General features: G+C 59.6%; 2 protein-coding genes across 2 annotated transcripts; one reads left to right on the top strand and one right to left on the bottom strand.

Moving 5' to 3' along the window:
* Nucleotides 1-3,811: 3,811 nt before the first annotated feature.
* NKX1-1 (NK1 homeobox 1) lies at nucleotides 3,812-7,528 on the top strand. The gene is made up of 2 exons (XM_016951080.3): nucleotides 3,812-4,274; nucleotides 6,448-7,528. Exons 1-2 carry the CDS (start codon nucleotides 3,812-3,814, stop codon nucleotides 7,320-7,322), a joined length of 1,338 nt encoding a protein of 445 aa, XP_016806569.2. The 3' UTR covers nucleotides 7,323-7,528.
* Nucleotides 7,529-13,235: 5,707 nt separating this feature from the next.
* LOC100613776 (putative protein CRIPAK) lies at nucleotides 13,236-14,442 on the bottom strand. Its single transcript, XM_024355940.3, is given in 3 exon segments — nucleotides 13,236-13,802; nucleotides 13,805-13,864; nucleotides 13,867-14,442. Coding segments are annotated over 3 exon segments (1,032 nt in total). The 5' UTR covers nucleotides 14,398-14,442; the 3' UTR covers nucleotides 13,236-13,361.
* Nucleotides 14,443-18,387: the final 3,945 nt, after the last annotated feature.

Raw genomic sequence — 18,387 nt, 5'->3', positions numbered from 1 at the left:
CCGTCCGGCAGATGCAGGGAGGTGCACAGCGAGGCTGTGGGGCCAAGTGTGAGGTGGAGTGCACTTCGCACGAGGCAAACACTATACAAAGTGGAGGTGATTATGCCACTGCCCAACCCTAGAGCCCCTGGGACCCTGCTGCCTTTCCAGCCTATCCAGCTAAAGCTTTCCAAGCAAAGAGAGAAGGGACCTCCCTCCATGCACCAAGTAAAAGGCTGTGACCTTGTCGTCATCATTCACCCCATGAGGGGAGGGTATCAGGACCTGGAAGCTCGCATGGGACTCAACCCCTACAATTGACAGATGAAAAAAATGCGGCGGGGGGGTGGCTCATAAACCCACGCTGAGTTCGTGGCAGTGGTGGCTGGCTCCCCCTCTTCCTCTTGTCCCTCAAACTTTAAAAACCTCTAATGCTGGGGAGAAAATCCTCGAAGTCTCAGCTCCCACCCACTCCTTTCCTCAGGCTCCCTTCTAAGACCCTTTACCACCACCCATACTTCTGCTCCTGTCCCAGGCGTGTTCCTGCCGACGCCCACACCCAAGCCCATCGTGACCCCACCTGGACCTGCAGCGGGGGAGAGCTCTGCAATGGAGGGAATGTTTCCTGTGCACTGGGCAGGCAGGGGCAGCCCACCCCCGGCATTGATTTCACCTGTCAGTGCCCACCTGGGGCCCTGCAAGTGAAGCTGGTGTCTTGGAGATAACCCGAGATGGCAGATGGGCAGAGATTGCACAAATGGGGGTCTAATTGACAATCAATTGTGATTAGGAGTGAAAGGACGTCTTTATAGCCCCAGACATGCTAGGTTGAGATCGGGGAGGGGAGGTATGTTTCTGGGGATCTGAGAGAGGAGGAGGGGTGCCCTGCATCTCTGTGGCTTACGTTGTTCCTCAGAGATGGGGGAGGGGTGGGGCAGGGGAGCATGCAGCGATGCCGTCTCCGAGCCTTTCCCAGGGGAGGCGACGGGAGGTGCCCTGTGTAGCTCTGGGGGACCCCTCAGGCTCCACCACCCGGCCCCTGCTCCTCTGAACCTGACTGAAAACTTCGAAGTTCATTACCCTGCCCGCTGCGGCTCACACGAGGATGGTGTGGGGCAGAGAGAGGAGGGGAGGGAAGGCTCGAGGAGAACCTTGGGGCCCACAAACTTCAGATAGCCACGTGCTTTCGTCAAAGTGGCACTCAACCCTGACCAGCCCCCGCCCCCATCAGGGAGAACATTCTGCAGTGCTCGATGTGCACGTGTTTGCTGGGAAATGAGTCATCATTGTATATTATAACGCAATTCCGTTATGCTATTCCCTATCGTATTAAATGTGTTATATTTACTATGTTTTAGCGACAATCATCATACATACTGCATCTATGTTGTATAAAACATCTTTTCCATGTGATTGTGTTCGTTTTGAAAGTTGTACTAAGAGGGCTGTGTGCCCATTACCCATCCCTTCCTCACGCGCAGGTGTTCCAACTGTCTGGGACCCGGCAGGGGTGGGTGTTGTGGCTACTAGTGGGAGATGTTTGGCTGAGGTCAGGCCGTGGCAGAGACGGAAGCTTTGAGTGGGTTGTGCTTGCAGGGAGACCGGCAGCCAGGTCAGGGGTATGCCCTTGAGACCTGCCCGGCCCTCCCCCACCCAGGACTCGCCCGCCACCCAGCGGTCTCCTGGGGAGGGGGCACAGCAACCTGGAAAGTGTCTGGTGTGCCCCTCCTCGGGAAACAGTGAAAGAGGAAGCCAACACCAGCGCGGAGCTGGCGCTGGCGCTGGCGGGGAAGAGGGAGATGCAGGGATGCCAGTGCGTTTGTGAGGGCTCTGCAGGGCTTGTGTGCCTGGGTGCTCGTGAACGGATGCTCGTGAACGGATGCTGGGTGCTTGTGTGTGCTACGCACTTGTGAACGAGTGTGTGTGTGAGTGGCGTGTGCACCTCTATATCCAAATTTAGCTGGGGGGGGGGAGAGAGTGAAGACCAAGGTGGGGGCAAAGGAGATAATTGCCTCCCTGCGATGGGAGATTACCCACCCTCCTTCCCCAGAGGTGATTTATAAGTTAAAGATAAAGAATAATCAAGTCCTGGCAAGGAAGGACACGGTGCTGTGGACCTGATTAGAATCTCGGGATGGACCAGCAGCGGGGAGGGCGGGGAGGGGAAGGGGAGGGGAAGAGGGACGCGAAGGCCTGCGCCCCACCCCCGCCCCGCCCAACCAGTTCCAGGCTCCCTGGGGCTCAGCGTGTCCGAGCTTGGCCCAAATTACAGCCGATCGGTCCACCATTATTTCTCCCAACTTTTAATTTCTGCTTCCAAAGGATCATTGCCCGCGGTAATTGCAAAGGACCTCCCTGCGCGCGGAACAGGCTTCGGGGACCGCAGCGTAAGGCGGCGCGCACACCCGCCGGTGCACGCGCCCGCGCGCTCACACCCTGAAGAAGCGCGCGCGCTCCCACTGCCGGCGCCCACCAGGGTCCACATGCGTCTGGCTGCTCGCTGCGTGGGCAGGAGGAGGAGGGAGACGAGCGACCCGCCGGGGAGCTACCACGATCCCGCACTGGGACTCCGGACGCCAGGCCCAATCCTCGAGGGCCGAGGGCCGCGGGCCGCAGGGCCCTGTCCTGCAAACACCGCCGCTGTAGATAAAACGTACCCAAATAAAGACTCAGGCCGCGGGGCTTCCTATTTATCCAGATGTGGAGAAGGGGGCATTTGTCGTATTCTTTTTGGAAGAAACACACATTTTCCCCTTACTTGAAGAGGATCGATTTTATGTAGGCCGCCTGCTGTGTGTGCAATTTGTCGGTCCCCCTTTTGGGGGCGGGTTAAGAGGGACAAGCAGTCTCTCATTTTCGATTCCACTTCTAATGAGCGGCCCGGGGACCGCCGGCTCCGCCCCTCTGCTGGGACTCCAGGTCGGGCCCTAATTTGACGACGTGAAAGGGGCGGGCGTGGGAAGGGATGGAGGGGCACAGACCCTGAGCAAGAGAGACCCTGGAGACGCAAAAGGAGACCCCAAGCGGGAGCAAGTGAGAGAGGCGGGACCGAGACCCACGGAACGCGCGGGAGGGGGCTGCAGACCCGGCGGAAACTCGGAGAATCGCGCGTGAGAACCTCTCCCCCCATCCCCACCCCAACTGCCGAGGGGCGCCAGAGCTGTGGGAGCCTTCGGAGCTCAGGGCCCTGCGCGCTGGGGGCCCGGAGGAGAGGCCGGGCCAGTCACCGCATCCTGCGCCGGGATGTCCCAGCCAACTCTTGGCGCTCGCTGGCCCGCGCGCCCTGGGGTCGCTGCGGCCCCGCCGCAGATTGATCCCGCAATTATTTAAAAGCCGGGGCTGTCTCCTCCCCCTTAGCCAAAGAGGCTGGCGCGCCGTTTCCGGACGAGCGGAGGCGCAGCGACGCGCCGCTGACCACCACAGCCGCCTGCGGACCGCTCTGGACTCCGGGCTGCGTGTCTGTTCGTCCGGCCCGGCGGCTCCGTCCGTGTGTCCTGTGCGGGGCCCGCCTCCTCGGCCCGGGACCGTTCGCAGCCAATTAGGCGCGCGCGCTAACGAGGGCGGCGGAGCCCCGCGGCCGCCTGCGGGCGCACGTGTGTTCGGCGTGTGGGCGCGTGGGCGCCTCCGGCGGGGCTGCCATAAATGCGCGGACCGGGCGCCGCGGGCGCCTAAGGCGGCGGCGAAGGCAGCACCGGCCAAGCGCAGGGCGCGGCGCCGAGAGCGAGCGGAGCAGCGGCCGCCTGCGCGGGGTCGTGTGGAGGTGCGGGGGCCGCCAGGGATGGGAGCCCAGTAGGCGGCGGGGCCCGAGCCGCCGGAGCGGCGGGAGGCCGGCATGAGCGCTAGCGGCCCCGAGGCTCCTGGGGACATTCCCGCGCTACCGCCGCCTCCCCGGCCAGGTTCGGGGCCCGCACCGCCCGCTCCCGCCGCCGCTGCCCAGGAAGCTATGGACGGGCGCGCCGAGCTGCCGGCCTTTCCCCGCGCTGGAGCCCCGCCGCTCGCGGCCAGCGACACTGTGCCTGCGGCGCCCGAGGGGGCTGGAGCGGCCCGGCCCGCAGCGCCCCTGCGCCCCACCTCCTTCTCGGTACTGGACATCCTGGACCCCAACAAGTTCAACAGCAGGAGGCGTCGTTGCGTGCTGCTGGGCCCAGTGGCGCCCGCTGCGTGCGCCCCTTGCGCTTCGGCCCCATGCGCCCCTGCACCCGCCGCCTCGGGACGCCCGCCACGCGCGGAGGAGCTGGAGCGCCGCGCCCTCGCCGGCGCCGGGGGAGTCGGAGCCGCCGGAGCTGAGCCGCCGAGTGAGTAGGATGCGCCCGGCACCAGGTCGCAGGGACAGGGGGACCGGAGGCTTCTATGCGTTTACGACCCTGGGACACCGTGGCGAGTTGGGTCTGGCCCACGCCGAGGCTCCGTGGAAAGTTCGCTGAGCGCCGGGTCCGCACCAGCCCACCCGTGGCCTCCATCCGACCCGGACTGCAGGGCCTGCATCGCCAGGCTCCTCTGGAGAAGCTTAGCCGGGTCAGGCCCAGGGGCTGCAGGGCTGTGAGGCCGGTCCAGGGTTCGCCTCCGCGCGTCTCCGGCCTAGAAGGGTAGTTGGTGCAGGAGGCGAGGGGCCGCTCGCGGTGGCTGGCCCGTGACCTCCCCGCCCCCACTGTGCCCGCCCGAGGCCTCCCTCCCTCCCTCCTTTCTCCCTCTCTCTCTTTTTTTTTTTTTTTTGGACAAATCAGACTAATTGTGACAAAACGCTGGTTATCTCTGGAAAAACAATTAAATCCCTTCGATTACAGTTAAGGGGAAATGTGCTTAGCGGCGGAAAGCGGCCGGTAATGGGGCGGCCCGCGCCCCCGGTCGGGTCGATATCCCATTACGGCGCGTGCATATCTCTTTCAAGCACCTTGCAAACTCCCCCCGAACATCTAAATTATAGGGTCAAAATTCGGATAATTACTCGATTAAAACCTATTACACTTATTAGGGGCCGCTATTGATCGCGAATTGCATTCGACCTGCTCCTGATTGCTTTTTGTGTCCCCTCCTCCTCCCTCCAACTTTCCGGCCCTACTGAAGCACAGGGAGGACAGCGCGGGGCGGACCGGGCTGGGCCGCGGCCACCGGCTCTGCGCCTGGAGGCTGCGGGCCGCACCTGCGCGGGGCCTCTTCCGGGTCGGCCGAGATGGAGGGCGAACAAATCCGGCTGAGTGGAGGGGACCCTACGGACTCTGCGGCGGCTGCGCTCAGAGCCTCCACCTGCGGGGAGTCTATGGGGCGCAAGGCCGGGATCCCGCTGAAGCCGGGAAGGCGCGCGCATAGTACAGCCGGGGAGTCATCTGGGCCAGGCACCCGGGGCAGGGCTGGGACGGCGCTCGCGGTCGTCTAGGGGCGGATCCTACTCCTGCTGAGGGTCGCGGGGACTCAGACCACTTGCTGGCCTCCATGCCAGGTGGCCAGTCGCCCTGGAAGAATCTGACAGGAGCGATTGGTCATTTCTTACCGGAGATTTCGGTTCCGACCTGGCGGGAGAGCAGGCCGTGGCTGCCGCTGGGCAGCTCTGTGGAGGGCACCTGCCCCGACTCCTCCTGACTTAGGCCCCCAGTGCCGGGGCACAGACGACCCTGCCTGGGAGAGATGCTTTCTTCCAAATTTCAGAGACTCAAAATGCAGTCACTTCAGGGCCTCTGCTTGGAGGATGCGGAGCTGCTGTTCAGACTCGGCCGACCCGGGCCTTTAGGCCGCGGGGAGCCACTCCGACCTGCACGCCCGCCCAGCCCTCCTGGTGAGGCCGAGCAGGGCCCTACCCGCGGCAACTCTGCGCAGGGGCCGAGGCGCGGGCAGGGGAGCCGGGGCTGACCCTCGCGACCGAAGCTCAGGGCCTGGAGGCTTGAGGTAGGGTCGGGGCCAGGGCGTAGGATTTGGGTCCCCCAAGCCCCATTCTCTCGGCCGGCTCCGGCCCCACCGCCGTGCCTGTTATTAAATGCCCGGTAATTGGCTGGCCCTGCGCCGGCGGTAATTGGGGGGTAATATACGCCGAAATAAATTAAATGGCCTTAACTAGTTTGTACATTACACAAAATGAGTTTAATTAAGTTTGTATCAGCCCTGCGGATCGATCAGAGCTTCCACTCCGCTGTCATCTCCGCAGCCGGGCCCGGCCCGCAGCACCCGTCCAGCCCCGCTCAGGCAAAAACGCCCGGCGCCGCGAGAACGGGCAGCGCGGGGCGAGGGGGACCCTCCCCATAGAAAGAAACAAGCAAGGGACCGAGAGGAGACGCGGGCGGCGGGAGGGAAGGACAGGCCGAGGGGAGGGAAACGACAGAGCGAAGGAAAGAGAGAGGAGGCGGGTGAAGAAGCAGGAGGAGCTGAGCAGGGGGCGGGAGGGAACCCTGGGGGAGGAAGCGGGGCGCGCGGAGGGCGGGATCCGGGAACGGGCCGGTCCTAACTGCCCTGTCCTGCCCTTGTCCCTCCCGCCCGCAGATGCCGGCGACCCCTTCAAGGCAGGGGAGGCCGAGACCAACGACACCAACGGCTACAGCAGCGGCGGCGGCGGCCACAGCCCCAGCGGGGACGAGGTTCCCGACGACGAGGACGACGACGAGGACGAAGCGCCCGAGACGGAGGCGGCGCGAGGCGCGGAGGAGGCGCGGGGAGGCGGCGGCGGCCTCGGGGCCCGCGGGTCGGGTTGCCAGGGCGCGGCTGAGACCGACGCGTCCCCCGGAGCCACCGTCGACGAGGCAGCGGCCCCCGGACCCCGCGAGAACTCGCCCGTTGCCCCGGGCCCACCGGGAGGTGCAGGGGCGCCGGGGGGCGCGGGGACCACCCCGCAGGGCACGGCGACGGCGGCGAAGCCCAAGCGGAAGCGCACGGGGTCCGACTCCAAATCCGGGAAGCCGCGGCGAGCGCGCACCGCCTTCACCTACGAGCAGCTCGTGGCGCTGGAGAACAAGTTCAAGGCCACGCGCTACCTGTCGGTGTGCGAGCGCCTCAACCTGGCGCTGTCGCTCAGCCTCACCGAGACGCAGGTGAAGATCTGGTTCCAGAACCGCCGAACCAAGTGGAAGAAGCAGAACCCGGGCGCCGACACCAGCGCTCCGACCGGCGGCGGCGGCGGACCGGGACCGGGGGCCGGGCCTGGCACGGGGCTGCCCGGCGGCCTCAGCCCGCTCAGCCCCTCGCCGCCCATGGGCGCCCCGCTCGGCATGCACGGCCCGGCCGGGTACCCGGCGCACGGCCCCGGAGGCCTGGTGTGCGCCGCGCAGCTGCCGTTCCTGTCGAGCCCGGCGGTGCTCTCGCCCTTCGTGCTGGGCTCGCAGACCTACGGGGCGCCCGCCTTCTACGCGCCGCACCTCTGAGCCCCGTGCCGCTCCGCCCCCGAGGCCGCCGCCGGGCCCGGCTGTTTTCTACGATTCCAGTCGTTGACTCTGTACATAACCGGTTGCTACGGAAGAGTTTTAAATTTATAAATGACCATGCGCGTCGGGGCCGGGCAGGCGGCTCCCGCGGGCTCGGCCCGCTGCGAAGCACTTTGCAGAACTTCACTCAATCAATAAACCGCAGGCGGCCGCGCCCCCGTCTCCCAGGCTCCCGCGCCGCCCTCCGCCCGGCCGGGCCCACCCACGAATCCTCTCCGGTGGGGACCAAGGCTCCTCGGGTGTTGGCCTTGAGCGGGACTCCAGCCCGTTTTCCCACCGGCCTGGCGTCCCCCGGCCGGAATTCAGGCCACTCTGCTGGTGCCTGCCCGTCGTCGTGGGCGCAGGGGCCGAGCGCAGGGGCTCACCCGCCAAGCTGGCTGAGGCTCAGGTCCCAGCGTCACCTCCCTGACCGCCCCCTCCCCGTCCCAAAAAAGATCACAGGTCTCGGAAAGTGACCAGCTGCTTCCTCTTCGCCTCTCCTCTTAGCCATGGAGCTGGTGGGGCCGCGGCAGGGGGCGCAGCATTTTCCGCCTCCTGCTCCCCACCCCTGCAGCCTGCTCCGGTCCCACTCCCCTGCCCCACAGCCCCGCAAGGGAGCACCGGGCTAGGCGTGTCAGCTTGGGGGCGGTGTCAGCTTCGGCTGCTGCCTGGAGGAAGAAGCGCCTGCCTGTTTTCCCCGGGGAGAAGGGGCTGCCTGGGCTCAGCTACCTGCCCAAGAGCGTCCCAGCCCATTCAGACCCCGGCCCCCAAAAGTCGGGTCGAGTGCTCCCTCTTGGAGCTGCCACCTCTCCTCCAACGACGCTGGAAACAGTCCCTACATCTCCTCACAGGCTCTCGGAGCCCTGTGGGTTTGGTGTTCGCCTGAGCTGGGCTCAGGGAGGTGAGAGGCAGAGGCGCTTGGGCTGGGCGGCAGTGTAGATGCAAAAGCTGGTGCTTGGAAGCGGGGAAGGGCGACGGGAGGAGGGTTCCGAGCCCCAGAAAGGGTGGGGAGGCGGCATGAGACACTGGCCACAGCCGGGCAGGTGCTGCCCCTCTTCTGCCACTGGCGGGAGTCCTGAGTCCTGCCTCACAGAGGGAGCTTGGCTCTGCCTGGCGGCTGTGCCCTGACTGGGCCGTCTCCTGGTGTCCTGTCCATTTTCCGTAAGTGGGCTGAGCTCATCTCTGGGCTGTCAACATGACAGCAACCACTGGGGGAGGGCTGGGGGCAGGTGGCGGCAGTGAATACCCAGTGCCACAGGCAAGATGGGAGACACTGCTGCCCACTGGCCTGGCCAGCACCTGTGGACAGAGAGCAGGCCCAGAGCAGCGCCGGCCATCAGGCAGGTTGGGGGGAGGGGTGCGCAGGGGCGGCTGGGATCACCCTGTGTGTTTGCTGCCCCCACACCCCAGGCCCCAGGCAGGCCTTGGTTCCTCCAGCCAAGGGCCGGCCTGACTCCCAGTTGCTCTCTGCTCCCTTTCTGGGTCTGCATAGGTGAAGTCACCTGCCTGCAGCAAGCGTCCTGAGGCTCACCAGCCCGGGGGCAGGGCAGCCTCTCCCTCCTCCCTCCGCTGGCAGAGCTCAGGCTCGCTCGGTGGGGGTCCATGAGGGAAGGCGAGCCACCTGCAGGTGGCCAAGTGTAGCCAGAGGGTCGACTCACAGCTGAAGCCAGTGCAGCGGGCTTGGCCTAAGCTGGGCACTGGGGCTGCTGAGTGGGAAAGCAGCTGCCGCGTGGCCAGGAGGAACCCAGGTCTGTGCTGCAAGGGCCTTCCCCTTTGCTGAGCTTGCTGGAACATTCCAGGAGCTCACAGCCCCACAGGGAGATGATAGAAGGTGGCTGCGACGGTGCAGGCCAGATTCAGACCCACTCAGAGCCGGGCCGGACCGCTGTGTGCAGCCCTCCCATGGAGCTTAGATCCTGGCTCCCCGTCCCTCCAGCTTCCACATGCCCCCACCCTGGCCTCCTCTGTCTCCTCCCCTCAAGGCTCAGCCAGAAACACAGAGCCACACCGGAGGGCCCTCTAGCAGTGCCCCTGGGCTGCAGGATGGGATGGAGGGTATGAGCCGGGGGCTGTGAGGTCTGGGAAGCAATACCCCCCTCCTTGCACCACCCCTTCTCTAAGCTCCCTGGACAGCCCACAGCCTCATGCTGCAGGCATGGGGGGCATTTCCTCCAGTCTCTGATTCACAGTCGCTCTGCAGCGGACCCTCGTCAGAGTCGGACTGCGTGCAAAGCCACCTGAGCCTCCCACTGTGCTTTGCTGAGAGTCACATGTGGGAAACTGAGGCCCGGCGGTCATGGGGCTTGCTGGGGGCAGTGCCAGCTGTGGTGCCAGCGGGTGCCCTGCTCCCTCCTGGAGGAGCCTCCACTTTTTAGCCCACACTCCTACTGGGTCCCCAGGCCCCCAGTCTCCCTGGGAGAGTTGGGGTGCCATTCCCTTGCCTGCCTCCCAGGGAGCCCTCGGGCTGCCCCACCACCCCCATTTCCACCAGGTTCGGGCCTCCCCTGCCCGCCATTTCCAGTCTAGGCTGCCTGTGCCTGACTCAGTTTCAGCTCCCTGGGCCTGTGCTGCAGGCAGAGGTGAGCGGGAGCCTTGTTAGGGGTCTCGACGTGTCCCCCACTTTGGTGTCAGGGCCGTGAGGGAAGGTCTCAACCCCAGGATCTGAGGGCACTCTTCCATGGACCCTCCTCCTAGGGCTCAGGACCCATCCTGCCCTGGACCACACCTGCCCCAAGTTCCCAGAACCACATGCATGTCATTGCTGCAAAGCCAGGCACAGAAGGGGCCTCCTGTCAAGCGAGCATGAGCCCAGACAAGGGCAGCGTTTGCTCTCACGCCCTGGGCTCCCGTCTCCTGCCCAGAGACCGCTGAGCCCAGACGGTAAGGGGCCTCCCATTGAGGCTACCTCCCCACCCCCACCAGCCGATGGTGCTGTGGTCCATTGCTGTGTGGGTCAGGCCTGGGTTTGGCTGCGTGTAAGAGAAAACCTGAATGAAGAGAGTTGAAATGAGACTGTTTACTTTCTCTTTGTGAGGGAATTCTGGCCATGGCAGCCCTGGGCAGTTTTGAGACCTTCACTGAGTCCTTGGAGACCCAGCTCCTGGCTCTCTGTGCTGCATCAGGCCTGGGCAGGCCTCAGCCTCACAGACCCCAGTGGAAACTGAGGCTCCAGCCACCACATCCTCACCCCCGGCTGCAAACAGGAAGAAAGGGAGTGGCCAGCAACACCCCTCTCTTTTAAGGAGCTTTCCCGGAAGCCCACACAACACAGCTGCTCATGTTCCATTGGCCAGAGCTGGGTCACGGGCCCTCTCTTAGCCAAGGGAGGCTGGGAAGTGCAGTCTCCCCCCGGGCATCTCACTCCTAGTGAAAGGGGAGGACGGATTGGGGCCACCGGCTGCCCCTGCTGAGCCCCCCTGTGCTCCCCACCCCCATGCCCACCTGCCCACACCCCCAGCCCCAGGCAGCTGGGCTTCTGAAGAAAGTCACCCTCAGCCCGCCTGGTCTTTTCCGAAGCCCAGGGCCTCGACCTTGGTGGGCACCCAGCTCCTACACCCTAAGGTGTCTGGTGTACCGTCTCCATAACCCCACCCTGTGTTGGCCACAGGTCCAAGCCCATCTTCCAGCCATAGGATCTTGTCACCTGCCTGCATCCTGCCAGGGGAGACAGCCCCTGCTGGGCTTCAGATGCGTCTAGTGTCTCCCGGCTTAGGCATAACCCTCCCTGGACCCCGTGTGGCCTCCAGCTCTCCCCCTTTCCTCCCAGCCTCCAGCCAAAGTATCGAAAGAGCCGTCTACACCTGCTGTCTACACTTCCTCCTCATTTCTCCACCCCTAAGGAGGCTCTCGCCATCACTCGGGCCCTTGGCTGCCCCATCCTGGCGTGGCCTCCTCAGCGCCCTGCTCACTTGGTGGCTGGTTCCTCCTGCTCTGAGTCCTGGGTGGCCTGGGCTTGGGGAACCCTCATGCTCCACTTGCCTTCCTGCCATGGCAATGGTGTGCCTGGCCCTGTCCTTGCCCCGCGATGTCCTGGCAATGGTGTGCTTCTCCCTGTCCTTGCCCCGCGGTGTCCTGGTAATGGTGTGCCTCGCCCTGTCCTTGCCCCACGATGTCCCCCCTGGGGCCAGGGGCCCTCCAGGCACCACAAAGTCAGACCAAGCTCCTCCCAGACCAAGCCAGCCCCACAGCCTCAGAGCAAACCCCAGGCACCAAGCACCCTCCCCACATCCAACCTAATCTACCCATATCCAGATGCCTGAAAACACCCTGCATCCAACCTGATCTCCCCACATCCAGATGCCCGAAAACACCCGGCATCCAACCTGATCTACCCACATCCAGATGCCCGAAAACACCCTGCATCCAACCTGATCTCCCCACATCCAGATGCCTGAAAACACCCTGTATCCAACATCCCCCCCGGCCACCCCCACGTTGTCCCCCCATCCCTAGGACCTCCCTGCGGTGCTCAGGCCTCCCCACACCCAGTGTCCTGCCTGTGATGGCCGCCACCTTGGTCCCCCATTTCTTCCCTGGTGACTGAGTGCCCCCTCACTCCTGGTCTCTTCTGGCCAGCTGTGCACAGCATCAGCTGGGAGGGGGGGAGGTGAGGCTGGACGAATAGCTCGGCAGCAGAGGGAGGTGAGCGCAGGGAGGAAGGGGCAGGGGTGGGCGGCCAGGCAGGGCTGCAGGACCGCACCTGAGGGAGGAGGCAGGGCTGAGCCCCATCCCTGCCCCCATGACCACTGCGGCCCCCACCTGCCTCTGGCACTGTTGCCCCTCCCCCATCCCAAGGTCACCTTTTCGTCCACAGAGGCCCGTGGGGTGGGGGCATCTCATCCACTGGGCGGGGACCTTGCTCATGGGTGACAACCTGGGGATGTCCACGTCCCACCTCCTCCCGACTGCCCTGCAGGGTGGTCCCCTTTGGAGACAGCTCTGCTGGTGCAGACGCCTTCTCTCTTTCCCTGGGAGGCTGTGGCTGAGCGCTCATCTCAGATGAGCTGAGCTCCACATGTCCTTCCTCTGGGGCAGCAGGCAGCTCGGTGCTGCCTGTGACTAGGTTCTGGCCAAGTTGACATGAACAGTGTGTGGGGGGCGTAGGGGACTGAGAAGGCTCCTTATGGGAATCAGCTCAGAGGGGAGGCAAAGCCCTCCTCCTTCCTTCTGCAGACCTGGTGATGGCTGGAGCCCCAGCAGCCACCTTGGGCCATGAGGTAGCCTTGGGGCTGGAGGCCACGTGCTCTGATACTGAGCCAGGAACTGGAAGGTGCTTGGGGGCGCCTACCCTTGGACCCTGATTCAATAGGACACAAACCCTTCTGTCTACGAGCCACTCTTATTCGGAGTTTCTGGTTCTGTGTTGCTAACCCTGACACCACTTTCCATGGTGACCCATCCACCCTAGCGCTGGGGCTGTGACCCATGCCCACCAGTCCTCCCTTGGTCACTCCTCGCACTCACCCCCTGCTGCTCTCTGGGCCAATCTCAGCCAGTCTGCCCTGGATGAGGGCAGCAGCATGCTGGACCAGCTGGCACGGGCCCCCTCCCACTGTGAGCCGTACCAGTAGCCCCTACGTGCATCTGCAGGCCAGACCGCCCCAGACTCCTCCCCCTCCTCCATCTGCCTGGCTCATGGGGACCCAAACCACTTTGTGGCAAGTGTGGGTGGAAGGTGTTTGCTGAGGGGATCTGAGAAAAGGAGGGCCCACCCCCAGCACCCCCTTAGTGCCAGGTCACTGACAGTGCCCTAAGCCTGCAGTGCTGGAGCTGCTCCCAGGTGCACAGGCCCCACCCCCTCACCCCACCAGCCAGAAGGGCCAGCCCAGCACCCCCACCCCACAGGGCCCCTCACTTGGTCACAAACACTGAGTCACAGGTTTGTCTTTTAATCAGCATCCATGAAAATTCATTAAAAGGTCTAATACGAAAAGCACCAGGCTAACAAATCAGTCCTGAATTCAATTTTACAAAAACACCCTCTCCTCTTCCATCTCATCCCTAATATTCCCACGTTATCTCGAGGTACAGAGAAATATAAAAGGGATCCTTGACATAAAAACGTATTAAAAAGCCACCATGAGTAGAATGTACGGTAACAGCATCTGACTCGGCCGGCAGGACAGGAAACCTACAGAGCCACCATGCCAGAGCTTTGTGTGAGCAGGCGGGCACTCCACATGGGCACGTGTGTGAGCAGGCGGGCACTCCACATGGGCACGTGTGAGCAGGCGGGCACTCCACATGGGCACGTGTGAGCAGGCGGGCACTCCACATTGGCACGTGTGAGCAGGCGGGCACTCCACATCGGCATGTGTGTGAGCAGGCGGGCATGCCACAATGGCACGTGTGATCCGGCGGGCACTCTACATGGGCATGTGAGCAGGCAGGCACTCCACGTCGGCATGTGTGAGCAGGCGGGCACTCCATGTCGGCATGTGTGTGAGCAGGCGGGCACTCCACATGGGCACGTGTGAGCAGGCGGGCACTCCACATGGGCACGTGTGAGCAGGCGGGCGCTCCACATGGGCACGTGTGTGAGCAGGCGGGCGCTCCACATGGACGTGTGTGAGCAGGCGGGCGCTCCACATCGGCACATGTGAGCATGTGGGCACTCCACATCGGCACATGTGAGCAGGCGGGCGCTCCACATGGGCACGTGTGTGAGCAGGCGGGCGCTCCACATGGACACGTGTGTGAGCAGGCGGGCGCTCCACATGGACACGTGTGAGAGCAGGCGGGCACTCCACATCGGCACGTGTGAGAGCAGGCGGGCACTCCACATCGGCACATGTGAGCAGGCGGGCGCTCCACATGGGCACGTGTGTGAGCAGGCGGGCGCTCCACATGGACACGTGTGAGCAGGCGGGCGCTCCACATCGGCACGTGTGAGCAGGCGGGCGCTCCACATGGACACGTGTGTGAGCAGGCGGGCGCTCCACATGGGCACGTGTGAGCAGGCGGGCGCTCCACATGGGCACGTGTGAGCAGGCGGGCGCTCCACATCGGCACGTGTGAGCAGGCGGGCGCTCCACATCGGCACGTGTGAGCAGGCGGGCGCTCCACATGGACATGTGTGTGAGCAGGCGGCACTCCACATGGGCACGTGTGTGAGCAGGCGGGCACTCCACATCGGCACATGTGAGCAGGCGGGCACTCCACATCGGCACATGTGAGCAGGCGGGCACTCCACATCGGCACAAAGCGAGGGCTCATGCATAAGAGTTGCAGGGACACCTGGACAGCTATTTGAAATTTAAAAACTGGGTTTCCTGGCTCACATTTTGTATCAAAAACTAGAAGTAGATCAATGATTTCAATATGAAAATGAAACCCATAAAAGTACTAGAAGAAAACACGGAAAACATTTCAAATATAATCTTTAAGGGGGAAGAGCATTCTAACTAGAACACAAAACTTAGAAGACAAGAAAGATTGATAATTCAACTACATAACTCATGAAAGGAAGATCTGAGGAACGAGATGTCCACAGTGGCCGCTGAGAAGCTCTGCCACACTCCTGGAGGCATGGAAGGCTGTGCCCACACAGGCACAGAGCTGTGTGCGTGCCCGAGAGGAACCTGAGCTGCCCTGGCCCTCACCTCTGGCTGGCTTTGTGGCTACGTGCAAGAAGTGAAGGCAAAGGCACAGTTGGCAGCTGCCTGCTGGAGCACTGACCACACATCAACTGCGTGTCGGCAGAACCGCGATGGAGCGCTGAAGGCACACACACCACGCATCAACTGCATGTCAGCAGAACCGCGATGGAGCGCTGAAGGCACACACACCACGCATCAACTGCGTGTCGGCAGAACCGTGATGGAGCGCTGAAGGCACACTCACCACGCATCAACTGCATGTCGGCAGAACCGTGAGAGTTACTGGTGCAAAGCACTTAAAGGGGTCCTCTGTCCAGTCACTGGCTGAACATGAAGCTGATGAGATGGACACTTCAAATTAGTCCAGAACACACACTAAACAAAAGGTAACAGCAACAGAACAACAATAAACTCGTGGAGAGGGTATCTGATTTCCAGAGTTGCACAGCACATTATTAAAGTGTCCAGTCTTCAAAAAATACATATATATGAGACCACAAAGAAAGAGTATGTTATTTCCTTGGCTCTGACATGGGAAAAAAGGTCATCAATAGGAAGTTCCCCTGAATAAGCCCTGATGTTGAACTTAGTAGACAAGTCACCTATCTATCTTATCTTATCCTATCTATCTATCTAATCTATCTAATCTATCTATCTATCTATCTATCTATCTATCTATCTATCTATCTATCTAGTTTTGAAAGCGTCTCGCTCTGTGGCCCAGGCTGGAGTACAATGGCTCGATCCTGGCTCACTGCAACCTCCGCCTCCCGGGTTCAAGCAATTCTCCTGCCTCTGCCTCCCAAGTAGCTGGGATTACAGGTGCATGCCACCACGCCCGGCTTAGACAAGTACTTTAAATCAGCTTCTACACATATGTTCAAATAACTAAAGGAAACTGTGTCTACAGAATTAAAGTATGAGAATGTTTCACTAAACAAAGAATATGAGTAAAGATACAGAAATTATAGGAGAGAGCCAAATGGAAGTTTGGAGTAGAAAAGTACAATAACTGAAATGAAAAATTCACTAGAGCAGCTTGACATCAGGTTTTGTTTGGCAAAAGCATCTGTGACCTTGAAGATAGGTCAACTGAGATGACCCATTCTGAGAAGAAGAAAAAATTCCAGAATAAAGGAAAGTCAAGGAGGCCTCCAAGGCTGTGCCCAGCTCCACATCAACACACGTAGCTGGAGTCCAAGCGGGGGAAGAGAACATGGACGTAAAATATTTCGAGAAACGACAACCTAAAATTTCCCAAATTTGCAGAACCGCAATGGAGCACTGAAGGCGCACTCACCGCACATCAACTGCATGTCGGCAGAACCGCGAGAGTTACTGGTGCAAAGCACTTAAAGGGGTCTCCTGTCCAGTCACTGGCTGAACATGAAGCTGACAAAACCGAAGGATTCAATACCCACATTCAATATCAATATAACTAGGCAGAAGATCAATAAGTGAAGAGAAGACGTAAACAATCAGACTACAAGAAATATTAACCTCTATATCCAAGAAGCTCAAAGAACTGCAGGTAGGACACACTGAAAGATCCACAATTAGACACACCACAGTCAAACAGTCAGAAGCTAAAAAGAGACTGAGACACGGTGCGGTGCTCCCGCCATGGAAACCACAGAGGCCAGAGGCAGTGGAATGACATCTACAGAGGACTGAAAGAAAAAGAGGGCCAACCAAGTCAGCCATATCCAGCACAATTATTCTTCAGAAGAGAAGGAGAAATTACAACATTCTCAGATAAACAAAAACAAAGAGAATTCATTGCTAGAAGATCTGTCCTACAAGAAATACTTGAGGCTGAAGTCCAAGACACCACACTCAAATCCATACAAAGAGCACCAAAAAAGACAACTGCAAAGCCAGCAACAGAGACAGCAGAAACTCATTTCTGTTTGTACATCTTTTCTTCTTCTATGTGATTTAAAAGACAACTGCATAAAGCAATAATTACAAGACTGCTGACGGACTTACAATCTAAAAGGTAGCATTTATATGACAAATACAGCACCAAGAAGCTGAGAGGAAACAAAGCTACTCGAAGTGAAGGTTTTTGTACATTATTAAGTTCATCTGAACACTTGATTGGTTTTACGTTGTTACTGTAATACTCAGAGCAGCTGCTAAGAAAGTTACTTTTTAAAAAACCCAGTAAAACAGACAAGGAAATTACAATGTTACAAGAGAATTAAATGTCCATTTAACACAAAAAAGTAATGGAGAAATAAAGGAAGAAAGACAAAAAAGACAATATAGAAAACAAATTTAGAAATGGCAGATACAAATCCAACTTTCTCAGTAATCACACTGAATGTAAATGGATTAAACATCCCTCTCAAACAGCAGAGACCAGCAGGACAGATGAAAAACATGATCCCACTATATGCTGTCTACAAGAAACACACTTTTGATTCAGAGCAGAGACCAGAAAGACAGATGAGAAACACTATCCTACTATATGCTGTTTACAAGAAACACACTTTAGATTCACGGCAGAGACCAGCAGGACAGATAAGAAACACAATCCCACTATATGCTGTTTACAAGAAACACACTTTAGATTCAGAGATACAATGAAAGTTAAAGGGTGAAAAAAGATACCATGCAAACAATAATCAAAAAAGAGCTAAGTGGCTATACTAATAACATACAAAAGGGACTTAAAGACAACATTTTTTTTTCACTAAAGACAAAGAAGGACATGTCATAATGATAAAAGGGTCTGTTCATCAGAAAGAAATAGAAATACAGATGCACTTAACAGAGCTTCAAAATTTATGAAACAAAAGCTGACAAAACTGAAGGATTCAATACCTCACATTCAATATCAATACAACTGGGCAGAAGATCAATAAGGGAAGAGAAGACATAAACAATCAGACTACAAACCAATCAGACCTAACAGGCTTCTATACAACACTACAAACCAATCAGACCCAACAGGCTTCTATACAACACTACAAACCAACCTCTGACCCAACAGGCATCTATACAACACACACACCAACCTCTGACCCAACAGGCATCTATACAACACTACAAACAAACCTCTGACCCAACAGGCATCTATACAACACTAGAAACCAATCAGACCCAACAGGCATCCATGCAACACTACAAACCAATCAGACCCAACACACGTCTATACAACTCTACAAACGAATCAGACCCAACAGGCATCTATACAACACTACAAACCAACCTCTGACCCAACAGGCATCTATACAACACTACAAACCAATCAGACCCAACAGGCATCCATATAACACTACAAACCAATCAGACCCAACATGCATCTATACAACCCTACAAACCAATCAGACCCAACAGGCATCTATACAACACTACAAACCAACCTCTGACCCAACAGGCTTCTATGCAACACTACAAACCAATCAGACCCAACACACATC

This window comes from Pan troglodytes, chromosome 3 (assembly GCF_028858775.2).
Source record: "Pan troglodytes isolate AG18354 chromosome 3, NHGRI_mPanTro3-v2.0_pri, whole genome shotgun sequence".
Classification (NCBI taxonomy): domain Eukaryota; kingdom Metazoa; phylum Chordata; class Mammalia; order Primates; family Hominidae; genus Pan; species Pan troglodytes.
This window is presented reverse-complemented; position numbering and strand designations above follow the sequence as displayed.

Bases quoted from the DNA above. Each gene is read 5' to 3' on its own strand.
- NKX1-1 (XM_016951080.3), top strand. From the start codon at position 3,812: ATGAGCGCTAGCGGCCCCGAGGCTCCTGGGGACATTCCCGCGCTACCG. The intron at 4,275-6,447 runs GTGAGTAGGATG...TCCCGCCCGCAG, and splicing joins CGCCGGAGCTGAGCCGCCGA to ATGCCGGCGACCCCTTCAAG.